General features: G+C 35.0%; 1 protein-coding gene across 3 annotated transcripts in view; it reads left to right on the top strand.

Annotated features, from left to right (window-relative positions):
• The window catches only part of LUZP2 (leucine zipper protein 2), a 599,513-nt gene that overhangs the window by 238,814 nt on the left and 337,848 nt on the right, over positions 1 to 22,851 (top strand). For 2 of the 3 annotated variants that reach the window (XM_023191520.3, XM_023191521.3), the window contains exons 2-3: positions 16,644 to 16,761; positions 18,727 to 18,797. In XM_023191520.3, the coding sequence (XP_023047288.1) occupies positions 16,644 to 16,761; positions 18,727 to 18,797 (189 nt within the window). The remainder of the gene's footprint in view (positions 1 to 16,643; positions 16,762 to 18,726; positions 18,798 to 22,851) is intronic. The other variant, XM_023191522.3, reaches the window with a different exon arrangement.

Genomic DNA, 22,851 nt, shown 5'->3' with positions numbered 1-22,851 from the left:
CCCAAATCAATTGATCTGCTTGGGGATGGTGGGAAAGTGTATGCCAAGAACAAAGATTTGGTACTGAGTAATATTAAACTGCTTATTCTACCCATAATTAGAAATGGAAACCTTTGTTTTCTGAAACTCTTTCAGATAAATGATAGTAAAAACCTTCATCAGCATGGTTTGCATGCACCCCCCAACCACAACCCATACATTCATCTACAACAGCAGAAGTATGTGCATGGAGTTTATCTAAAATATTTGTAGCCAGATTTTGACATGTTCATGAATCCTCCAATTTTCTGCCAAAATGATTCAATTATTCAAACATTAAGAGACAATCATGCAACCTAAGTGACAGCCTGAGAAACTTGATAGGCTGACTAGTAGAGATGGAGTGCCTTTGGAGTCATCACCTTCTCTGCACAGACCTGATGAAGTTTTAGATCTCCACCAGAGAGACTGATGCAGAAAGCTGTGCCCTTGCCATAAGATCAACAGTTTACATTAACTGTCAGAAGAGCCTAAAGAGTCTACAGACCCCTCTGCACACTTTAACTAAAGCCTCTCAGCCTATCAGTCTTTGGAGAAATAGAATATCTTCTATCTTCTAAACACCTGAGAGACACAAGCAGGACCTAAGGAGTTGCGTAGGTAACTTACATTTACTTAACCTCTACTGACAGTGCTGGTATATCTGTGCGTACATGGACAGGGTGAACAATGAAAAATGATGTGTAACCAATAAAAGTAAGTGCTTGAAAAAAATGCATAAATTACATGCTAATACTAGTCATTTTTATATAAAGCACTTGAGCATCTGCAGATTATGGTATCCAATCCAAGGAACAACTCTGTGTGTGTGTGTGTATGTGTGTGTGTGTGTGTGTTTGTGTGTGTATTTCTAAATATATCTTGGTTGATGAAGAGCAATTCATAGAGAAATCCATATTCTGTAGAAAGTAGGTCAAATTTCTGACTATATCTTTCAAGAGTTTTGATAATTTGAACCTCACCAACTTCTCCAGATTTTACTTTACTTAGTAGAGCTCAGGGAGTGTTCTATATGCAACTTAGACTATATTGCTTGGTGATTTATAATTTGCATGAACACAGCACTTTCACATTTACATTGTCATTACTTATATATTGTCATCTATGCTTAGACTTACTTCGCCTTTACGATATTTAATCATCCCATGCATCATTCAAGGCCCAACACAAAGATAATTTCTTCCATGAAATTTTCTGTGACTGTTTAACTTGATGGTGATTTCTTCTAACGTCTTACTCTTATCACATTTTGTCATATCCTCATTTCAATCTGTGTTCTATATTACAGAAATAAAATTTCGAGCCACTTGATTAGGGATAATTCTTCCCTAATGTTTATATATATATTTTCAAAGAGCCCCCCACATAGGAAGATCCAATAAAATATATACTACTTCATTATATTTACAGAGGGACTGCATAATCTAGTATTTTTTCATCAATGATATCTAGGGTTGAAGACTATTTTCATTATTTACTATCTCTGTCTTTGGAAAAATTAAATTATGAATCTACTTTCTTACTTGTAGAATGTCCACTACACTTATATTTCTGAATGATTATGAGATTTCTGAATGATATATTTCTGAATGATTATGAGAATTAAATGATATTGTAAAATGTCTACCACCTGTCTGATATATACTAGTGTATATTAGATATTGTTTAAAAATAAAAAATAAAATGAAGCTATAGTTATTCTTGCTATAATAAGTAATGATTTAAAAGTAGGCAGAAATGTTGAAGACAGGCTGAATGGAGGTTTGTGTTTCTACAATTATTGTTGTTGATATTCTATTTCTTTGGGAAAACTAAATCTTGAGATGGCACGGCACTACTCCAGAGCTTTGAATTTTATGAAATTTCTATTCAAAGAAGGCATTCAACATACTCTTGGAGGATCTTTTCAAAAAAAAAAAAAAAAAAAAACATTCAAATGAAATTGAAACATTGAAACACTATTCCATGATAAGCAAGTCTACTGTATCTGCATTTAAAACAAACAGTTAGAAATATCAGTTATGGCAGGACAGACATCAAAGGAGTGAAAAGAGTCAAGAAGGATTCCAAGAATGAGGAGGACAAGTCACATGATACAGGAGCCTGTTTTTCAATGCTAGTCCAAACAAGGACAATGTAAACATCAAATTAAATAGTAACTACTAGCAGCTGGGGGTGGTGGCTCACGCCTGTAATCCCAGCACTTTCGGAGGCCAAGGTGGATGGATCACCTGAGGTGAGGAGTTCGAGACCAACTGGCCAGCATGGTGAAACCCTATCTGTACTAAAAATACAAAAATGTTCTGGGCGTGATGGTGGGCACCTGTAATCCCAGCTGCTTGGGAGACTGAGGCAGGAGAATCTCTTGAACTCAGGAGACGGAGGTTGCAGTGAGCCGACATTGTACCACTGCACTCCAGTCTGGGTGACAGAGTGAGACTACATCTAAAAAATTTTTTTTTAATATAAAATAATAATTATTACTAGAAAAAAATGAAGATGTACATGCTTTTAAAAACTCATTTTCTATAAAGGCTGTTGTGCAATCATTTTTTAAAAAGTAAAACTAATGATTAATTATAAAATAAAGAAGTAGAGTGAATATATGACACCCATATTAAGAAGAGGCATGAACTTTATAGAAGATTTCATGGAAGAGGTGAAATGAAGTACTTTCTCTAACTAGATTGATAAACAGAGTAGGTAAAGGAATTCTAGGCTGATGTAACCATTCAAGCAAAGGTTAGTAGTGAAAATTTATTCTGCTAACCTACATTTATTAAGCATCTCACAATGTGCTATCAAATAAAAACAATGTAGTCTTAATTTTTTTTTCTAATTTTAAAAAACTTTTCTTTTAGGTTCAGCAGTACATGTGGAGGTTTGTTACATAGATGAACTCATGCAGTGGGGGTTTGTTGTACAGATTATTTCATTACCCTGGTATTAGAACGCAATAGTTATCTTTTCTATCCCTCTCCCTCCGGCCTCCCTCCACCCTCCAGCAGACCCAAGTGTCCGTTTTCCCTTCTTTGTGTTCATGAGTTCTCATCATTTACCTCCCACTTAAAAACGACAGCATGTGATATTTGGTTTTCTGTTCCTGTGTCAGTTTCCTAAGGATAATAGCTTCCAGCTCCATCCAAGTTCCCATAAAAGATATGATCTCATTCTTTTTTATGACCTCACAGTATTCTATGGTGTTTATATACCACATTTTCGCTATCCAATCTGTCATAATGTACTCTTAAGTAAGAAAATAATTTATTCAAAAAGCTGTTACAGTAGAAAGAAAACGTCAACCACACAATCTTTAAGTGTCATAGAGTAAAGGCTTTCTTTATAGAGAGAAAGGAAACAGGACTATCAAGACCTGGCTGTGGGGAAAAGAGTGAGCAGGCTCTGTGGCCAAAAAATTGAACAGGAAATATTTTTAAATCATAAGTCAATTAATTAATGGTGTAAAAGCTAATCTCAGAGTGTTTGTTAAGATGGTGTTCCATGTTCCAATACTTCCTTAAGTTAATAATGCTTGTTGAAACCCAAGGTGAGACAGAGTTCACAGGCGTGAGAGAATGTGAGAAGCTAGACCAAAAAGCTTGACCACTCTGGTCAAATGAAGCTAGCAGTCCTTTTGTGCAGATTAATCAGTGAAGCAAAAATTTAGCTAATCATTATGAGAGAAAGAGTGGGAAGTTGGAGTGTCTGTGAGTGACATCATAACAGGTAAATAAGAATGTCATCCATGAATCTTATCTAACTCATATGGCAAGGACAGTATTTTGCAGTATCACATTTTTGGAGACATAAAAGGTTTGGGGAATTTCTTAACCATTGGTGATTTCTGGAAGCACAGTGCTCAGAGAAACAATTCAACATTATGAGTACAAAACACTGTGCCAGTGTCAAACAACATTTCTGCAATCAAAGCATTCAATTTTGTGGTAAGGCACATACACATAATATAATATTATAATACTAGAAAGCTTTAAAGAGAGATGGAGAATACAGAAAACTTTGACAGAAGACTAAGGATTGAAGAGACTGCCTTGACGTATTTGGAGATTTTGTGCTGTGCAATCAAGTGTTAAGTCTATACAGAGTACAATGGTGTGTGGGAAGTTCTTAAATACTAGGAAGAATTTAAACAAATGATTCCTTAGGGAATTCATTTTAATCTTAGATCTAGTTTATCCACAGGAATTAAAATAGTCAAAACACATTTAAATATCTTCAAGAAATTATCTTTGATAATTAGTTAACTGAGTACAGGGTATATAAGAGGAAATAGATGAAAGCTGAACAAAGGAAACTGAAGGAGAATAAAGATAGATTCAAGCCCCAGGGCAGATGACCTTGACCTTGACATGGCCGAAGGGGCCACTGATGTTTCGAACTGTAAATTGATCCAGTTAGAATTTTAAGTTAAAAAGTATAATTTGGCTGGCCGGGCGCAGTGGCTCAAGCCTGTAATCCCAGCACTTTGGGAGGCCGAGACGGGCGGATCACGAGGTCAGGAGATCGAGACCATCCTGGCTAACACGGTGAAACCCCGTCTCTACTAAAAACTACAAAAAACTAGCCGGGCGAGGTGGCGGCGCCTGTAGTCCCAGCTACCCGGGAGGCTGAGGCAGAGAATGGCGTGAACCCGGGAGGCGGAGCTTGCAGTGAGCTGAGATCCGGCCACGGCCACAGCACTCCAGCCTGGGTGACAGAGCTAGACTCCGTCTCAAAAAAAAGTATAATTTGAATTAAATGGATTAGAAAAGCAAAAAACAAACAAAAAAGAAAATCAATTCATATAATGCTATTATATAAACATTCAAATAGTGAGAACCTGAACTAGGACAGTAAGATTGGGTGGTCAAATAAAAATGTTCAAATATTTAGAATTGGAGTACAGATGGGATTTCATTGAGCGAAGGTCTATCTTTGAGAGCTAAAGAAAATAATTAGTTAAATCATGGCCCCAAAATGTCCATGTTTAGTGAAATTGAACAAACTTGTCAGTCTTACTGCTGACCAATCTTCCTGCTGAAAGCAACAGAAAAATTTGATAAAATTCAAAATAATAATTCCTTTTAGGGCACTGGAGAACTATCAATGCACAAGGTAACAAGTACTCAAATGGTCAATCTCTGAGAAATAAAATATAGAGAAGTTAACACAGCATTTGGCACTATGTAGTACATTGTTTGCAAATATGCCCATAACTATTCTCCTTATATCCATGCACAATTACTGTATGACTTTGAAGCTTTTCCCATCAAGACGTAAAGTATATTTATCTGACTCTTCAATCTGACCTGAACTTGTGACTTGCTTTGTAACTGATACTATATGGTTGACAGGATGTTATTCTAAATCTCACTCTAAACCTGAAAAATACTCCCTGAGCTCTGCTAATTCTCTTAGATCCCTGACCAACTGGTAGATGATCTAATCTAGGCTAGCTTGCTGATAAAGCGAGATCCAGCTGCTTTCACTGCTAAACTGACAGCAAGTCAACCATAGAAGTAGAGTCATTGGCTGATCAACAAAAGATCACAAAATTGGTTATAAGCCCAACCAATTGAGTGGCCCATCTAGCTCAGACTAACACACAGAATCATGAAGTAAATACATGATAATAAAATAGACATATTCTTAAAAATTATGTAATTTATTTGGGATTGAAATGGGAACAATTGGAATATTTGAATATTTACATATCTATTAAAGCATTGACTAACTAAACAATTTCCCACAAAAGATTTGCAGCCATATTATTTTAGTTCTGAATTCTCCTCATTCAAGGAAGAAAGGTTATCAGTCTTACACAAATTCTTTCAGATAATAGAAAAAAAAATACTGCCCAATTTTTTTAATGAGTTAAGCATAACTTAGATATCAAGCTTTACAAGGATATGAGACATTTACAAAAGATTTTTTCTATAAAAATAAATATAAAAATGATAAACAAAATATTAGCAAACTGAATCTAGCAGAACTATACATGAAATTATTTTGATAGTATGAGATTAGTATAATGTAACCATTGATCATACGTGTAAGATGGATCAATGATGCAGTGAAGTACATTAATAGTATAAAAGAAAAATATGGCCAGGAGCGGTGACTCAAGTCTGTAATCCCAGCACTTTGGGAGGCTGAGATGGGCGGATCATGAGGTCAGGAGATCGAGACTATCCTGGCTAACACGGTGAAACCCCGTCTCTACTAAAAAAATACAAAAAACTAGCCAGACCAGGTGGCAGGCGCCTGTAGTCCCAGCCACTCGGGAGGCTGAGGCAGGAGAATGGCGTAAACCCGGGAGGCAGAGCTTGCAGTGAGCTGAGGTCCGGCCACTGCACTCCAGCCTGGGCGACAGAGCAAGACTCCATCTCAAAAATATATATATGTGATCACTTGAACTAATGCATTTATTAGACAAAATTTTGCTATACTGATAGTACATCACAAATTACTCCAAAAGCCTGATGACTTACAAAAACAAGCACTTATTTTTCAAGCTCATGTTGGGAGCTTACTGCAAATGTTTCTGCTTCAGAGTATGGATCAAATTCAGACCTGTTCTCTTTATTTTCTTACTGAAGAAGCCTGAGTTGAAGCAGTTACCTATGGTTATTTTTTCACATGGCCCATAGCAGGAGAACAAAAAGCTAAGAAAAATAACGTAAACAACCCTTAAAGTCTCTGATAAGTCATGTCCCCTAGCGTGCCTTTGGAGCATCACATGACCAAATGAATGACATAGGGATTTCTATTCTGCTTATATTTGCAGCATAGTAAATGTGGGAATGGACAAAGGAATTGTAAGCAAATAATAACACCTACCACAATGAAGCAAATAACGTTTTGTAACATTTAAATTTTATTCATGATTAAAAGATTAAGAAACTAGAAAGGGAACATTTTACATCTGATCATGTAAAAGAAAAAGAGGAATAATATTTACTATAAAAATCCAATAGGAAATACCATATTTGGGGTGAAATATTGAAAGCTTTTCTCCTACAACCTGGAATAAGACAAAGATGTTTATATTATCAATTCTGTTGAGCACTGTAGAATAGGTTTTTAACTTTTGATAATAAATTAGGATGTAAAAGACAAACTATCATTCTTGCAGAAAGTATTATTATGTATATAGTAAATTCAAAAGATTCTAAATGTAAGTGATGCACAAATGTAAGTGATTCACAAAGGGATTGTGCACTGAAAACTATACAATATTATTAAGATAAAATGTTACAATCTCTAAATAAATTGCAGTATATGAATTATTTATGAAGCAGAAAACCCAACATTTTTAAAATGTCAATATAGTCATCCAAAACCCAAACAAGGTTTTATTCTTGATGAAATTGACAAACCAGTTCTAAAATGTATATGGAAATGCATTCAACCATGAAGAGGCAAAACAATCTTGAAGAAAATAACAAAATTTAAATTTTTAGACTGTTGGATGTATATATATTTTTATGAAGCTGTAATAAATAAGAAACAGTGACCTTAACAAAATGTTAAACAAATATTTCAATTTGATGGATTAAATAATATAAAAACAGATACCTTTTTATTGAGAAACTTTATAAAAATGACCCTGCAAAATATTGGGATTTAATTATATGTTCCCATGTAATACAGAATAAAACAATTCCAGGTTGTTTGCTTATCTAAAATGTGAACAGTGAAATAAGTGAATTAACTAACTACTTAATACATAGGCTCCTAGACAATACAGTAAGCCAGCTTACATTTCTTAAACTAGGTCTAAAAAGGACAAATCTTGATATAAATATTAATTTGGTCTATATTTGTATTAGTCTGTTTTCATGCTGCTGTTAAAGACATACCTGAGACGGGGTAATTTATACAGGAAAAGGGGTTTATTGGACTTACAGTTCCATGGGCTGGGGAGGCCTCACAATCATTGTGGAAGGTGAGGAGCAATTCACGTCTTACATGAATGGCAGCAGGCAAAGAAAGAGATCCATTAGATCTCATGAGACTCATTCACTATCACAAAAACAGCATGGAAAAGACCTGCCCCCATAATTCCACTACATCCCACCAGTTTCCTCCCATGACATGTGGGAATCATGGGAGTTACGATTCAAGATGAGATTTGGGAGGGGACACAGCCAAACCATATCAATATTTTTATTATCAACAACTCTTCATTAAAAGATACCATTAAGGGACGGAAAATTCAGGGCCAGGCACAGGGGTTCATGCTTGTAATCCCAGCACTTCGGGAGACCAAGGTGGGCGAATAATTTGAGGTCAGAAATTCAAAATCAGCCTGGCCAACAAGGTGAAACCCCATCTCTACTACAAATACAAAAATTAGCTGGGTGTGGGGGTTCATGCCTGTAATCCTAGCTACTTGGGAGGCTGAGGCAAGAGAATTGCATGAACCCAGGATACGGAGGTTGCAGTGAGCCCATATTATGCCACTGCACTCCAAGCTGGGCGACAGAGTTAGACCTCATATCAAAAAAATAAAGTAAATAAAAATAAAAATAAATAAACAATAAAAAGAGAGAGAGGGAGATTGAAAATTCAAGCAGCAGAATAGGAAATTATATTTTAATCCATTTTATTATAAAAGGGCTCATGTGTGGAATGTATAAGTACCTCCCACAAATCAGTAACAAGCAGTGGACAAACTAATGGAAAAAGGGCAAAAGTCATGAGCAGTCATTTTATAAAGGATATATAAAAATCACCTTAGTAACATCCTCCCTTTATGAGTCACCAACCAGGAAAATTCATATTATAACTAAAATGAGACACTATTACACCACTACCAGAGTTACAGAATTAAAAACAAATGCTAATGACACCAGTGTGGATAAGAATATGAAGCAACTGGAATTCTCTACCTCCCCTACTCTGCAACTAATCTGAAAAATTTTTTGGCTGTTATTTGCTAAAGTAGAACATATGCATGCTTTATAATGCAGCAGTTCCATTCTTAGATATATACCCAGCATAAATGTGTTTATATGTTAACCACAAAGCATATGAAATATTCATTGCAGCATTACTCATAATAGTCAAAAACTGGAAAAAGACACAAGTATCTATCAACACTAGAAAAAAATTCTGTACAGTTATTCACCATTATACTATGCAGTGTTAAAAATTAATAAACTGGCTGGACATGGCGGCCCATGCCTATAATCCCAGCACTTTGGGAGACTGAGGCAGGATCATTATTTGAAGTCCAGAGTTCAAGACCCTGCTGGGAAACATCATGAGACCCCTATCTCTACAAAAAAAAGTGTAAAACTTAGCCCTGAGTGTGGTGATGTGTGCCTATAGTTCCAGCTACTCGGGAGATTGAAGTTGGAGAATGGCTTGAGCTCAGGAGTTTGAGGTTGCAGTGAGCTGATTACACCATTGCCCTCCAGTCTGTGTGAGAAAGCAAGACCCTATCTCTGAAAAATAAAAAATAAAAATTAATAAAAATTAAACTTTGCATAAAATACGAAAAATTTTTACAAACTTGATATCATATTAAATGAAGCAAACAAAAGACATTTGATGTATGATTTATATGTGTATAAATTTCAAACATAAACAATTTTAAGTCACAGAAGTCTGAATATTGATTATATTTTGGGAGGAGGGTAAAGGTAATGAATGGGTGCAGTCAAAGAAAACCTTCTAAGGTTAGTTTTCTCTCTCTTAAATGTCTGATGTGTTTAGTTTGCAATACTTCAAGTGTGTCCTTGGGATTTTTGTTTTTCTGCATGAATGCTGTATCTTAATACAATTTATATTTAAAACAATGGACTAAGAAAGATAGCATCGCTTGAAAGTTACAAATGTTGTACTCTGTGATGAAGCATAACTTTTTATTTTAAAGTCAAGGATAAGCCAGGCCTGGTGGCTCACACTTGTAATCTCAGCATTTTGGGAGGCTGAGGAAGGCAGATTGATTGAGCTCAGGAGTTCGAGATCAGCCTGGGTAACATGGAGAAACCCCATCTCTACCAAGAATAGAAAATATTTAGCTGGGGGTAGTGGCATGTGTCTATAGTTCCAGCTACCAGGGAGGCTGAGGTGGGAGGATGGTTTGAGCCAAGAAGCAGAGGTGGCAGTGAGCCGAGATCACACCACTGTATTCCAGCCTGGGTAGCAAAGCCAGACCCTCTCTCAAAAAATCAATCAATTAATTAAGTCTAGGACATGATAAAAGGTATTCTATCACCTCCTCTATTCGACATTGTTTTGAATGCCTTAGGTAACATGGTTAGTAAAAAAAAAGAAATAAAATTATAGCTCTTAGAAAAAGAGATGATTGATCAATTCAAATAAGTTATTGCTACCACTTTAAAAAGCTAACAGAATAAACTGAATAACTATGACAACTAATAAAAGTGTTCAAGGAGGTATCTGGAATAAAAATCAACTTTCAGACAGTAACTTTAAAGATGACTAGCAATATCTATTTAGATAATTAAATGGAGAAACCCATCCACAGTAATAGTGATAGGAGAAACCGGCTGGCCGGGTAGGGACTTGGAGAACTTTCCTGTCTAGCTAAAGGATTATAAATGCTCCATTCAGCACTCTGTGTCTAGCTAAAAGTTTGTAAATGTACCAATCAGCACTCTGTAAAAACGCACCAATCAGCACTCTGTGTCTAGCAAAAGGTTTGTAAACACACCAATCAGCACTCGGTAAAAACACACCCATCAGCGCCCTGTAAAACGCACCAATCAGCAGTCTGTAAAATGGACCAATCAGCACTCTGTAAAATGGACTAATCAGCAGGAGGTGGGCAGGGACAAATAAGGGAATAAAAGCTGGCCACCCCGTAAGTCACAGCAACCCACTTGGGTCCGCTTCCACAATATGAAAGCATTGTTCTTTCACTCTTGGCAATAAATCTTGCTGTTCCCACTCTTTGGGTCCACACTACCTTTATGAGCCCTAACACTCACTGTGAGGGTCTGCGGCTTCATTCCTGAAGTCAGTGAGACCACAAACCCAGGGGCAGGAATGAACAACTCCTGACACAGCACTTTTAAGAGATGTAACACTCACTGCGAAGGTCTGCGCTTCACTCCTGAAGTCAGCGTGATCACGAACCCACTAGAAGAAAGAAACTCTGGACACATCTGAACATCTGAAGGAACAAACTCCAGATACACCATCTTTAAGAACTGCAAAATTCACCGTGAGGGTCTGTGCTTCCTTCTTGAAGTCAGTGAGACCAAGAACCCACCTTAAGGAACCAATTCCAGATATAATATCAGTAAGTCTAACAAAAAATGAGTAATTATGTAAAGAATTTCTGAATTATAAAAACATACTGGCATAATAAATGAGATTATGTTTCTAGATGGAAAAATATGTGATTGTTATCTATTTCCCTAAATATAATTATAATGCAGATGCAATTTCAGTTAAGTTCCCTGCAGGAATTTTCAGAAAATTGACATGCTCATTCTAAAATTCATTCAGAAGAAACAAAAGAGAACATTTGCCAATGAAACTATGAACAAAAACAATAGGGGGGATGAATCTAAAAAGTATCAAAATGTTGTACACAGTTTTAATACTTAAATCATGATATGTCATGAAGACAGCAAATGAATCCAAATACAGAATTTCAAAACATTTAGTAAAAATAATGTGTTACATCAAAAAGTGCCGTATTAAAAGCAGGGGATGTATTGTATCCAATCGTGTTAGGACAACTAACTATCCATATTTAAGTTATAGTCCCCCTTCTTATAATACATATATATTTGTATATTTGTATATATGTAGATACAAAAATCAGTTGGATAGTTTATTAAAAATTAAAAACTGATACATTTTTATAAATGTGCGTAAACTTTTAAATAACATAAGTTGGAGAAAACTGTTTAAGAATAGTCCAGATGCCATAAAGAGAAAAGGATTTATCTACATAAACTGTTTAAAAGAAATTGGAGAGGGATAAATGCAAATACCAATAAGAAGTATGAAAAAAAAAATCCATATAATGACAATGAACTAAAACCCGTCGTAGACAAAAGTCTTCCAAATCAATTAGGTAAATGTAATGGGTTGGAATATATGCCCCCAAATTTGTGTGTTGAAGTCCTAATGTCTAGTACATTAGATGTAACTTCATTTGGAGGTAGTTTTTTCAGTGGTAATAAAGTTAAAATAAGGTCATTAGGACAGACTTTAAACCAATATGACTAGCGTTCTTATGTAAAGGGGGGATTTAGACACAGAGATACACCTGGAAGGAAAATGCTGTGTAGAGACATAAGGAGATGACAGCCATCTGCAAGCTAATGAGAGGGGCCTGAGACAGATCCTTCTCCCACAGCCCTCACAGGAAACCGCCCTACAAACAACTTGATTTTGGATTTCTAGCCTCCACAATTGTGAGACAAAATATCTATTGTTTGAGCTACCCAGTCTTAGTGAATTTGTTATGGAAGCCCTAGAAAACTAATAAGTAATTAACTCAAAATTTAAATAGGCAAAAGACATAAACAGATAATTTATAGAGAAAGAAATACAAGTGGTAATATTATGAAAATATAATCAATCTCTAATAAAGCAAATACAAATTACATCAGAAAGAGAGTCCCATTTTTCACTTATGCCATTAGCAAATTTTCTTTTAAGAAAAAGGGAGAGAAGATAATGTCTGGTTTAGGTGAAGGTGTGAAGAACATAAGAATGTACTAAGAAAATTATAGGCTAGAATAGCCGATAGGCAATTTACCAGCATATAGCGAAACTAACACAAAGTATCTCATGTACCCCATAAATATATGTACCTACTAAATACTCACAAAAATTAAAAATTAAAATAAATAAACACAAGATATGGGCACTGAAGCCAGACCTCCCACCCCCTCCCCTCCCCCAAAAAATAACATGTTGACTTTTAGTGAAGTATTTACAGTTTTAGGAAACTTGTATCACAGAAGTACTCAGGGAATTCTTTTGTGCCCACAAATATACACTTTATTACTTTTCAGGAGAGAAAGAAAAATTTGGAAACACCATAAAGTCTCAGTGGTAAAAATATATTCAAGTACAACCAAAACGGATAGTAACATATATAGACATGGAAAGTGCTCTAAGACATATGAAGCCAGTTACAGAACATGAGTATAGGAGGATCATATTTACTTTTCATGTATGCAAGAGAAAATTATTAGAAGATGAACATGCACTCATTTGAAAATGGAAGAAAATCCAATAAAATGTTTGTCAATACTTTCATTATGGTTACTTCTGCAGTGTAATTTGATTTCCTCTTACATAAGGACCTTAAATGTTTCAATCTAAACTAGTGCCGTTAATTAACAATTCTGCCAATATTTTTCTGATAATTTGTGTCCTCTTCATGGTTCCTAATGTATTTACCAGAAAATAGATTTAAATTGGTTCTGTTTTCCTCATAACATTATTTGGAAATCAGATATGAAGATGAAATTAAATGATGTTATATATTATAAAAAAGGAAATGTTATTTATATTTAATTTAATTAAAAATAAATATAGTAAATAAAATCAACATTTAAAACTTATTTGTGTAATAGAGAAGAAAGTAGTAATATATAATAAGTTCTTGAAGGACACAGTGAACATTTATCTGATAAACTCATAGCCAAATCAGTATGTTCTTTCAAAATTGTGGTTAAGATATTAGGCTTTGGAGACTGACTGATATACCACTTTCTTTATAGCATGTCCTTAGAAGTTATTTACCACTCTTGTGACTCAATTTCCATACCAATAAAATAGGGTTAATAATAGTGCTTTTCTTATGAATTTCTTCTGCGGAGTAAATGAAATGACGTGCATAACACCATCTTGCATATAATATGCTATCAATACATATGATCTACTATTATGATTTATTCTGGTCACAAGATGATTTTGGAGATATGTTTATTGTTCAGGAGAAACAAACTGAGGCATAAAGTAATGTTATAAAATTGGAAGAAAATAAAAATTTGGCTTTCTGTTTAGTATTTAACTTTGCCAGTGAGACTGAATGGAAATTTGGAGCATTGATAATTATCTGATTACTGGCTGATTACTGTTCATCAGTGAAATTCAGAAGGCCAGCAAGAAATATTGTAGTTCTTAGCAATGGGCCATTCCAATTTCCTTTTAATGAGAAGAATATGAAGAGTGCTAGAGACCTACATTTAGCAAATGAGAAAAAGAAAAAAAAAATGTAATAGAAGTCTATTCTAGATGAGATGCACTTATTAATCATCACTAAGGCCATTAGGAGACTTAGTTCCTTTATATTTCTGCAGAATGAATATAAATTCATGATATTTCTTAGTTATAGAATTATATATGTATATATTTTGAATTAATTACCTATCATGGGTTCAATGCTTTACGTAAATTACTCTATTTAACACATGAAAATGTGGGTAAGTTCAATGTAAAATTTTATAGATTCTCAACCAAAGCTGAGAGCATTTGAGCCATTTTCCTACAATTTTACAATTGAACTTGTCGACCCATCTTTTAATAAAAACACTGTTCTTCCTGACTTCCCTCTCAGTGAAGGGCTATGTCCAAAAATTGCCTAAGCCAGCAACATGGCATCATTACTAAATAGCTCCCTCCCACCCTCATTCCACAGCATGCAGGCAAAATAATTAAATGTAAACACACACCCCCCCCCACACACACATAGATACAGATACAGACACAGTATACTATTAATTCCATTTTGTATGTTTTGCTGAAATCAATCCAAGTTTCCCTACCTCCCCTGCTTCTGCTCTAGATAGGCCAGCATAATCTTTTGTCTGGACTATTGCAATGGTAACTTTCTTAACAGGCACCTGTTTTCCTGTTTTTTTCCCTTGTCCAATTCGCTCCTGAGTTTTCAACCAGGAAAATTTTTCCAAAACATAAATCTGATCTTGTCATTTACTGCCTAAAACCTCTCATTTACTTTCATTTGTCCTCAAAATAATGCCCAGATTCCTAATCATCACTTAACGGTCTTGTGAAATGAGTAGTCATTTCACATTTCAGCAACAAAGCTCCTACTCCCCAATTAGAACCCCAAACCTTCTGACATTTATTCACTTTTTGAAAAATTCAACATTTATTTTCATTAGTATCTGTATGAGTCCATTTCACGCTGCTGATAAAGACATACCTGAGACTGGGTAATTTACAAAGAAAAAGAGGTTTAATGGATTCACAGTTTCACGTGGCTGGGGAGGCCTCCCAATCATGGAAGGAGATGAAAGGCATGTCTTGCTTGCAGCAAGGAAGAGAGAATGAGAGCCCAGCCAAACGGAAAACCCCTTATAAAATCATCAGATCTCATTAGACTTATTCACTACCACAAGAACAGTATGGGGGAAACCACCCCCAGGATTCAATTATCTCCCACGGGGATGCACCCACAACACGTGGGAATAATGGGAACTACAATTCAAGATGAGATTAGGGTGAGACACAGCCAGACCATATCAGTATCTACACGTGTTTTCTCTTTTCATGTGACTAATTTCTATTTCTCTTTCAAAGCACCTCTTACACATTTTATATTTATTTTCCTAGAAGTCTTTCCTGGATTAGCAGCTCTCCTATGTGTCCAATTCATCATTTTAATTAACGCTTCCCCATCAGTTTGTTAGGCTGCGCTGGAAATTGTCAATTTCCTCATCCTGCCACCAAACCACCTACCTCCCACTGGCCAAACACACATATACACAAAGGTGCACACACTCACTACTTGCTAATTGTTTATTTTAATCAGAAGGACTTTAGGGCAGTAACTTAATCTCCTAGATTATTATTTTTTTACATTTGCACAACACAAATTGAAATATCTTTCTCAACTTCCTGGAAAGATGATATGAAAAAAATAGGAAAAAAAAAAAAAAAAGGATGTGTACACGTGTGACACAGATAATAAAGTCTTTCTTTCATGGTGCTTATTAACAAGTTTGTTCAAAATTCACTGAAATTACTGTATTTTTTTCACTGATTGTCATAGAGATTTTGCTTCTCCCAATACATCTTTAATAGCAATAGGGATAGGGATTCTTAGCTAAGTTTGGAAGGTGTTGCATTTTCGATGGGCTGCCTTCTCTATACACCAGAGAAGAAGCAAGCCTCCGACTTTATGTTCTGGCTCTACCTCAAAGTTTGTTCTCCCAATATCAGAACCTGTCTATGTTTCTTAGATGTATTTTTCCAAAATATATCTCTTGCTGTAAAATTGTAAAGACCTGAGGGGAAAAGTGTGGTATCAATAAACATACCTATTTTCAAATATGTACCTGATAAACTATATTATACATACAAAAGAGGTACAATATTGTCCTGGAACCTCTCTCTGGCCTGGAGATCTATGGTATCTCCAATGAGCCTAGATAGTCCTCATTGGGAAACAAAACTTTTGTATAAAATGGGGTTTTCAATTTTCCCCTTTTATATGAAATCATGACAGCAAAAGCATCTTAGTAATTGAGGTTTTAATTTCCCTAGATTTTACTAAAACTGTGAGTGTTACTGATTATGACTGATGCCAAGTGGGACCATTTAGGGAGCTCTCATGCCTGTTCTTTCTGTGTTAGACAGGACTATGAAGAGCTAGAAAAGCAGCTGAAAGAAGTCTTTAAGGAGCGGAGCACCATTCTTCGACAGCTAACAAAGACATCAAGAGAACTTGATGGAATTAAAGTCAATCTTCAGGTGAGATGAAAACTCATTTTCCGAGCAGTAAAAGATGAGCAGACATCTGATTTTCTGAGTGGATTAACATGCATTTTTAACCAGTTTTTAATGTGTTTCTGGGCTGGACCATGGTAGTTATTACTTACTATTATATGCACTTTAAACAGAAATGTCATTTGAAATATTTTCTAGGAATCTGTGTTTAATAAATACAGAAATGAGAAAATTGTGTGCTTGGCAGAGTCATCAGTTCCTCAAGCTTCTAAGATCAGTTTGACCCCTGTGTTTTTCATATTATAAAATGACAAAGTAATTATGCTCAAGAGTTAAATGAATATAGGAATGACACTTACAAGATAATTTTAAATTCCCCACGGGATAATTCTAAAGATTCTTTAATAAACCGCATTACCAAAATAGGCAAATACTTTTAAAAGACAACTGTAAAAAAAAAAGTCTTAACATACTGAAATCTTCAAAAAATTCTACACAGGGTAAACATAGTTTCATAAATATTTGGTAATATATTGCAATATTTGACATAAACATTGCATTTATTATCTCCTGTATGCTAGAAGCTTTGTATGTATCATATGGTTTAATTCTTGTAACATATCTATGAGGTAGATCCTATTGTGACATTCCTTGTTACACATGAGAGATAATGTTTAAGAAAGATATGTTATTTTTGAATGTTACAAAAGAAGACAGAGTTTACGTGTAGACGGTCTGGCTCCAGAGACTATTAGTTACTGAACTGAATCATGTTTTTAAACCACGTGGAGTTGCGTCTGTCTACACTCTTCTCCTTAGGTTCTTAATCCCATTAAGATGATAATAATGATAATGAAGATGATGATAATGGTGGTGGTGGTGGTATTAGTAACCACTGAGGCTTACTGAACATGGTCAAGGTCTAGTGCTAGATACTCTTTCTCCAATTTGTATTTAATTTTCACATGAAGACTATTTGTCACATTTCATAGTTGAGAAAACGGAGTTAGAGAAGGGTTAAGAAACTAAAAGCATGCAGATAGTCAAGGGATAGAGCTAGTATTTAAAGTCAACATCTAAGCTTTTCTTCCAGAAGATGTGTTACATGTGGAGAAGATGGAAACAAGAGCAAAAACAAACAAACAAACAAACAAACAAAAAAAAAAATAGGCAACCCAGCAGGACACAGAGATGGTAGCAGGATGATAACAGTGCAGGAATCATAGTGTTATGATGGAAGCATGCACAGAGCATCAGGGAAACATTCACAAGGATGAAAAGAAGTGCAGACTGATTTCTGGTGAAATCAATGCCTGACCTGTGGTTAAGTGGAAATTCACCAAGTGAATAGACTGGGAAGAATATCAAGAAACCTACACCTTCTTGGAGTCATATAAACACTAAGGACTGAAGTAATAAACATAACTTATTGTTAATATTCTGTCTGTAGAGACCAGTTACAATTTCACATCGCCCTGTTTTTTTGTATGTCTTAATGCATTACTCATAAATAAGAAATCAACAAAACCTAACAGGTGCATGCCCTTTGACTGTCTTAATCTTGAATTGTGTTATTTCCTGGCATATGCAGGGAAGTTTGCTATGTTCCCTAGTATTTGTAGAAGCTGTACCAGACCTGGTTTAACATGCCTGCAGAGAACACAGTAAAACTTCAAAGAATGAATAGAAGATATGTTTTATATTCACTTATAAATAAACCTTTATTTCTTTATATTTTGATATTTGGAGAGTAGTTTCTCCCCCATCAAACCTCTAAAAGCCAAGACTGCTCAATTCCTTTCACCCACTGTGTAGTTGGTGTCATAAATTTCTATTTACATCCTTAGAGCTGTGAGGACCATCATGAACTTATTTTTAATTCTTGTTCCAGGGCATGTGTGCAGTCCTATCTAGTACTCTAAAACCAAAGTTAAAGTGAGCCTCAATTTATCATCTGAATAAAACTTCCTTTTTCCACTTTCTTATCAGTCTTTAAAAAACGATGAGCAATCTGCCAAAACTGATGTTAAGAAACTTCTGGAATTAGGACAGCAACAAAGGTAAGACTTTTCTTTTTTATTTAGTTACTTCTGCCATAGTGTCAAGCAACATTCAGAAACTTCACAAAATTTATTGATTCTAAATGCATGAACCTATTTATCTTTTCACTTATACTTAAATGTGCATGTGATTCACTTGAGAATCTTGTTCAAATGCAGATTCTTACACAACTGGGGTGGGCTTGAGATTCTGCATTTCTAACAAGCTCTTTGGTGATGGTGATGCTTTTACTTTTTGTCTGCAAATCACAATTTGAATGTTAGGGAGCTATAATACTTTCCTCAGTTAGTAAGATGGACCCTAGTAAGTCTGCCCATCAATAGACATATTTGATAATATTGACCTAAGTGGACCATATTTAATAAAATCAAAACTTGATTATGGTAATGATGATGTGGTGGTAAGGAACGGAATAATCTTATTAACAATACAAGTAGAATCAGTACAATATTATTAGTATCGGTTTGCTTGTTTTGGAGGGAAGTATTTTATGAAATATACTTGTGTACATTATAAAAAGCCATGTGATTTTTAAATTGCTTTTCCAAGTCAAAAAAAAAGAAAAACAAGTATTTTAATATAGAAACAACCTTACATCTGCCACATACTTACTAGCAGCTCTTATAGTAGATTTGTATATATTTTCTTGTTTCATCTTCACAATTACCTTGTGAAGTGGCTATTATTCCCATTTTGTAGATGGCAAATTGTTGCTCAGAGTGCTTAGTGGAATTGCCAAGAATCATGTTAATTGAAATTTAGATTTAAAATCTGCTCTGTCTTACCCCGCAGCCCCACCTTTCCAGTTTGGCTCACTGATCACAATGCAAAAAACTGTTTAAAAGTTTACACACAAGGTAGCGTGTGGAGTAGATTCTAAGTCCCTTCTCATCAGCCTATATGTCCTCCACTGACCTTGGTTCTTAATTCAAAACTCTATTATTGACATGCCTTTGGATTGAGTTGATAATATCTATTAAAAATATAAAATCAATTGTTTTACATTGACTCTTATTATTTATAGTGATGTGTTTATTATTTCTTGAATGTGAAATTCTCTTCAAAGTCTAATATTAAGAAAAACTTGAAAAAAGCAAACCGAACATGTTTCCAAAACCATATTATTTAAATGATTGTATTGGTTTGAAATAAATCATGCTCAGTATTACACAAGTATTTGTGTCTCTGTGAAGTAGTGATAGAGGACATAAGCAACATTTGGAATAGAAATAGTAGAACATTATTGAGTCAGAAAATAGAAAATCTTGTCATTTGTGACAACATGGATGAACCTGGAGGACATTATATTAAGGAAACTAAGCCAGACACAGAAAAACAAATACCACCTGATCTCACTCTTATTTGGAATCTAAAAAAGTTGATGTAAAAGAAGTGGAGATTAGAGTGGACGTTACTAGGGTCAGAGGTAGCTGGAGAGAGTGTTGGTGGTGAAGTATTGGCTAAAGAATACTAAATTTCAGTTGGAGAAGATAAATAAGTTAGATGAAGTGAGCGCGTGATTACTATAGTTAATAATATACTATATTCTTTAAAAAATAAAATTAAAAAATAACCCATCAAAAGAGACCAAGAGATGCTGAAAATGATTACTTTATTTTTATAGAGTATTTCAGGTTAGGAATGGAGAATGAACAAAAATAGAAAAACAAATATTGATTTCTACACAATATATGTGCAGCACCCAGTGAGAGACTGAAGACGATAGAGTGAGTTTGAGAAGATTAGAAAATAAATCTGTATGTAAAGACAAAAATAAAAATAGCTAAAGGGTGGCACATACTGGATTTCAGTGATAATAAATAGGGAACCTCTTTTTGGTAGCTCTATAAGAAATAATATAATTAAAGAAATCTTTTAGGGGAAATACTGTGTTATTTCCTGGCTTTTAGAGAAATTATTCTGTCAAAACCATTCAGAGTAGAAAGACAAATGTAGACCAGGGTGAGAAAACACTACTTAGAGACAAGGACAGGGAGATCTCAAGAGTGAGGACCATGGAGTAAAAGAAAATAAAGTCAGCCTTTCTTTACCACTGGAGGGACACAGATGAGGAGATAGGCTTGTGCATGATGTGAATGAAAACCTATTCCCTTAGTTTGCTGATATTTTCTTAAAATATCTATGGCTGATTCACATGACACCAAAAACACCACAAAAATCAGGAAAGAAATGTGAATAGGTGTTTAAGAATTTTAATCATCAAGTATATAAACTACCAGATGGTAGAACAAGCCTTTCAAAGAGAGGATAAAATGGAGAATATTTTGGTCTTACTAATTCATAGTTTTATCTAAAATTAAAAACTTGTTTAAAATGCATAACTTGTATTATATATACAATCAAAGTTAGAATGGAAGACTCAATAAATTATAATAAAAGGTAACTTCTCAAAAGGATATAAGATGTATTGCATTTGATTTTTGCTGTTTACTTAAAAAGAGAAATATAAACATTGTATGTATATTATGGGAAAAGAGACTGTGTATCTCATTTAAAAATCTGACATTAGTAAACATTAAAAGAGAAAAAGTATCACCTTTGGTTATCAAAAATACTAATTTATTGCAAATGTAAACATCTTCTCTGAGTTTGAAAGAGTGCAGTGTGCTTACAGGTGCCATTTGGTCACATATCCAGCTCTCAATTATTACCTTGTTTTCTGGATCCTTTATCCTCAGATCCTTATCATCTGGCTTCATCTGCACTAGTGATCCATGGAAGCCATGCTTCTTTTATGTGACTCTGAAACCACTGGTCATAGCTAATGATTCAGAGGTGCCCACCCAAACAAAACGAATCAATTAGTTTCTCCCTCTGGAACTGTAATATAGAGGCAACTAATAAGTCTTTCTGTGTAGCTGGAACTAGGCTGTAAGTAAATTTAGGGGATATGCTGTGGCCACATACAACTGTGTGGAGAGGCAGCAGAGTGTCTTTCGAACAAGACAGGCAGAGAAAGGTGGGTGTGTTTGTGTGCGTGCATTTATGTGAGAGAAAGAGTGAGAAAATGAGATTTGTGTTGGCTTGAGCATCACGTTTCAGGAATATTTACACAGCTTAGATAATATTCACAGGAGAGTCCCCAGGTGGATGGAGAGATTTTAAACCATACCATGTCAGGACTGAGAATATATAACCACAACAAGGATAATAGGGAATAGGATAGGACCCTGAAATGTCTGAAAATTTGAAAATGTCCTTGAGCAAAAGAGAATAAAACCTTTTATTCTTTAAGGTGGTTGGTTGGTAGAGATTCCCAGAAGGCAGTTTTGGACTCAGTGTACTAAAGTACTTTACAAGAATGTTCTCTGAAAACTAAAAAAAAAAAAAAAGTTGCTAGAATTGTGGCAAGTTCTCCATCTCTAATATAAGCTGATAGTCACTAGAAAGAAATACCTTTCTGTAGAGTGATTAAGTTGAGGGTGCTTTTATAGCTATAATTTGGGATGAAAGAGGTGTGAAATGATGGCCCTTTGAAATTCCTTGTAACACAAAATGTTATGCTAAAATATTTCAGTATTTGAGCTATCTATTACAGGTGTCACTTGAGCCATGATTTTTTTAGAATTAAAGTTTCAGTTTAGTACCAAATAGAGCCCTAAAGTAGCAGATATAGATTGAGCAAATCTCAGTTGGTGTTGAGAAGTGGTGCAGAGGCAAGTCTGGAATCACCTCCCTAGGAGGATAACTTAGTAAGTCTGTGAAGCAGAAATCTATAGCTAGCTAAAGCACTATAGCAGTGAGCATGTGAAGACATAAGCCTAGAAGGAAGGCAGAAGAAATGAGATATAGAAGACAAAAAGTCTACTTTACCTTTCTGCCTGATAGTGTTCTTTGGCAGGAAAATATTCAGAATTCTCTACCTTTTCCATATTTCACAATTTGTTTTTGTCCTGTTCCCTAGATTGCCTCTAGATGTCAGAATGGGGGAATTTTTTTTTGGAAGAAACATATGGATAGATACCTACTCCCACACATACATCATCTATCTATCTATCTATCTATCTATCTATCTATCTATCTATCTATCTA

The sequence above is a fragment of the Piliocolobus tephrosceles genome, chromosome 13, assembly GCF_002776525.5.
Source record: "Piliocolobus tephrosceles isolate RC106 chromosome 13, ASM277652v3, whole genome shotgun sequence".
In the NCBI taxonomy this organism is placed as follows: Eukaryota; Metazoa; Chordata; class Mammalia; order Primates; family Cercopithecidae; genus Piliocolobus; species Piliocolobus tephrosceles.
Note: the sequence above shows the minus strand (reverse complement) of the source record. Positions and strands in the feature narration are given on the sequence as shown.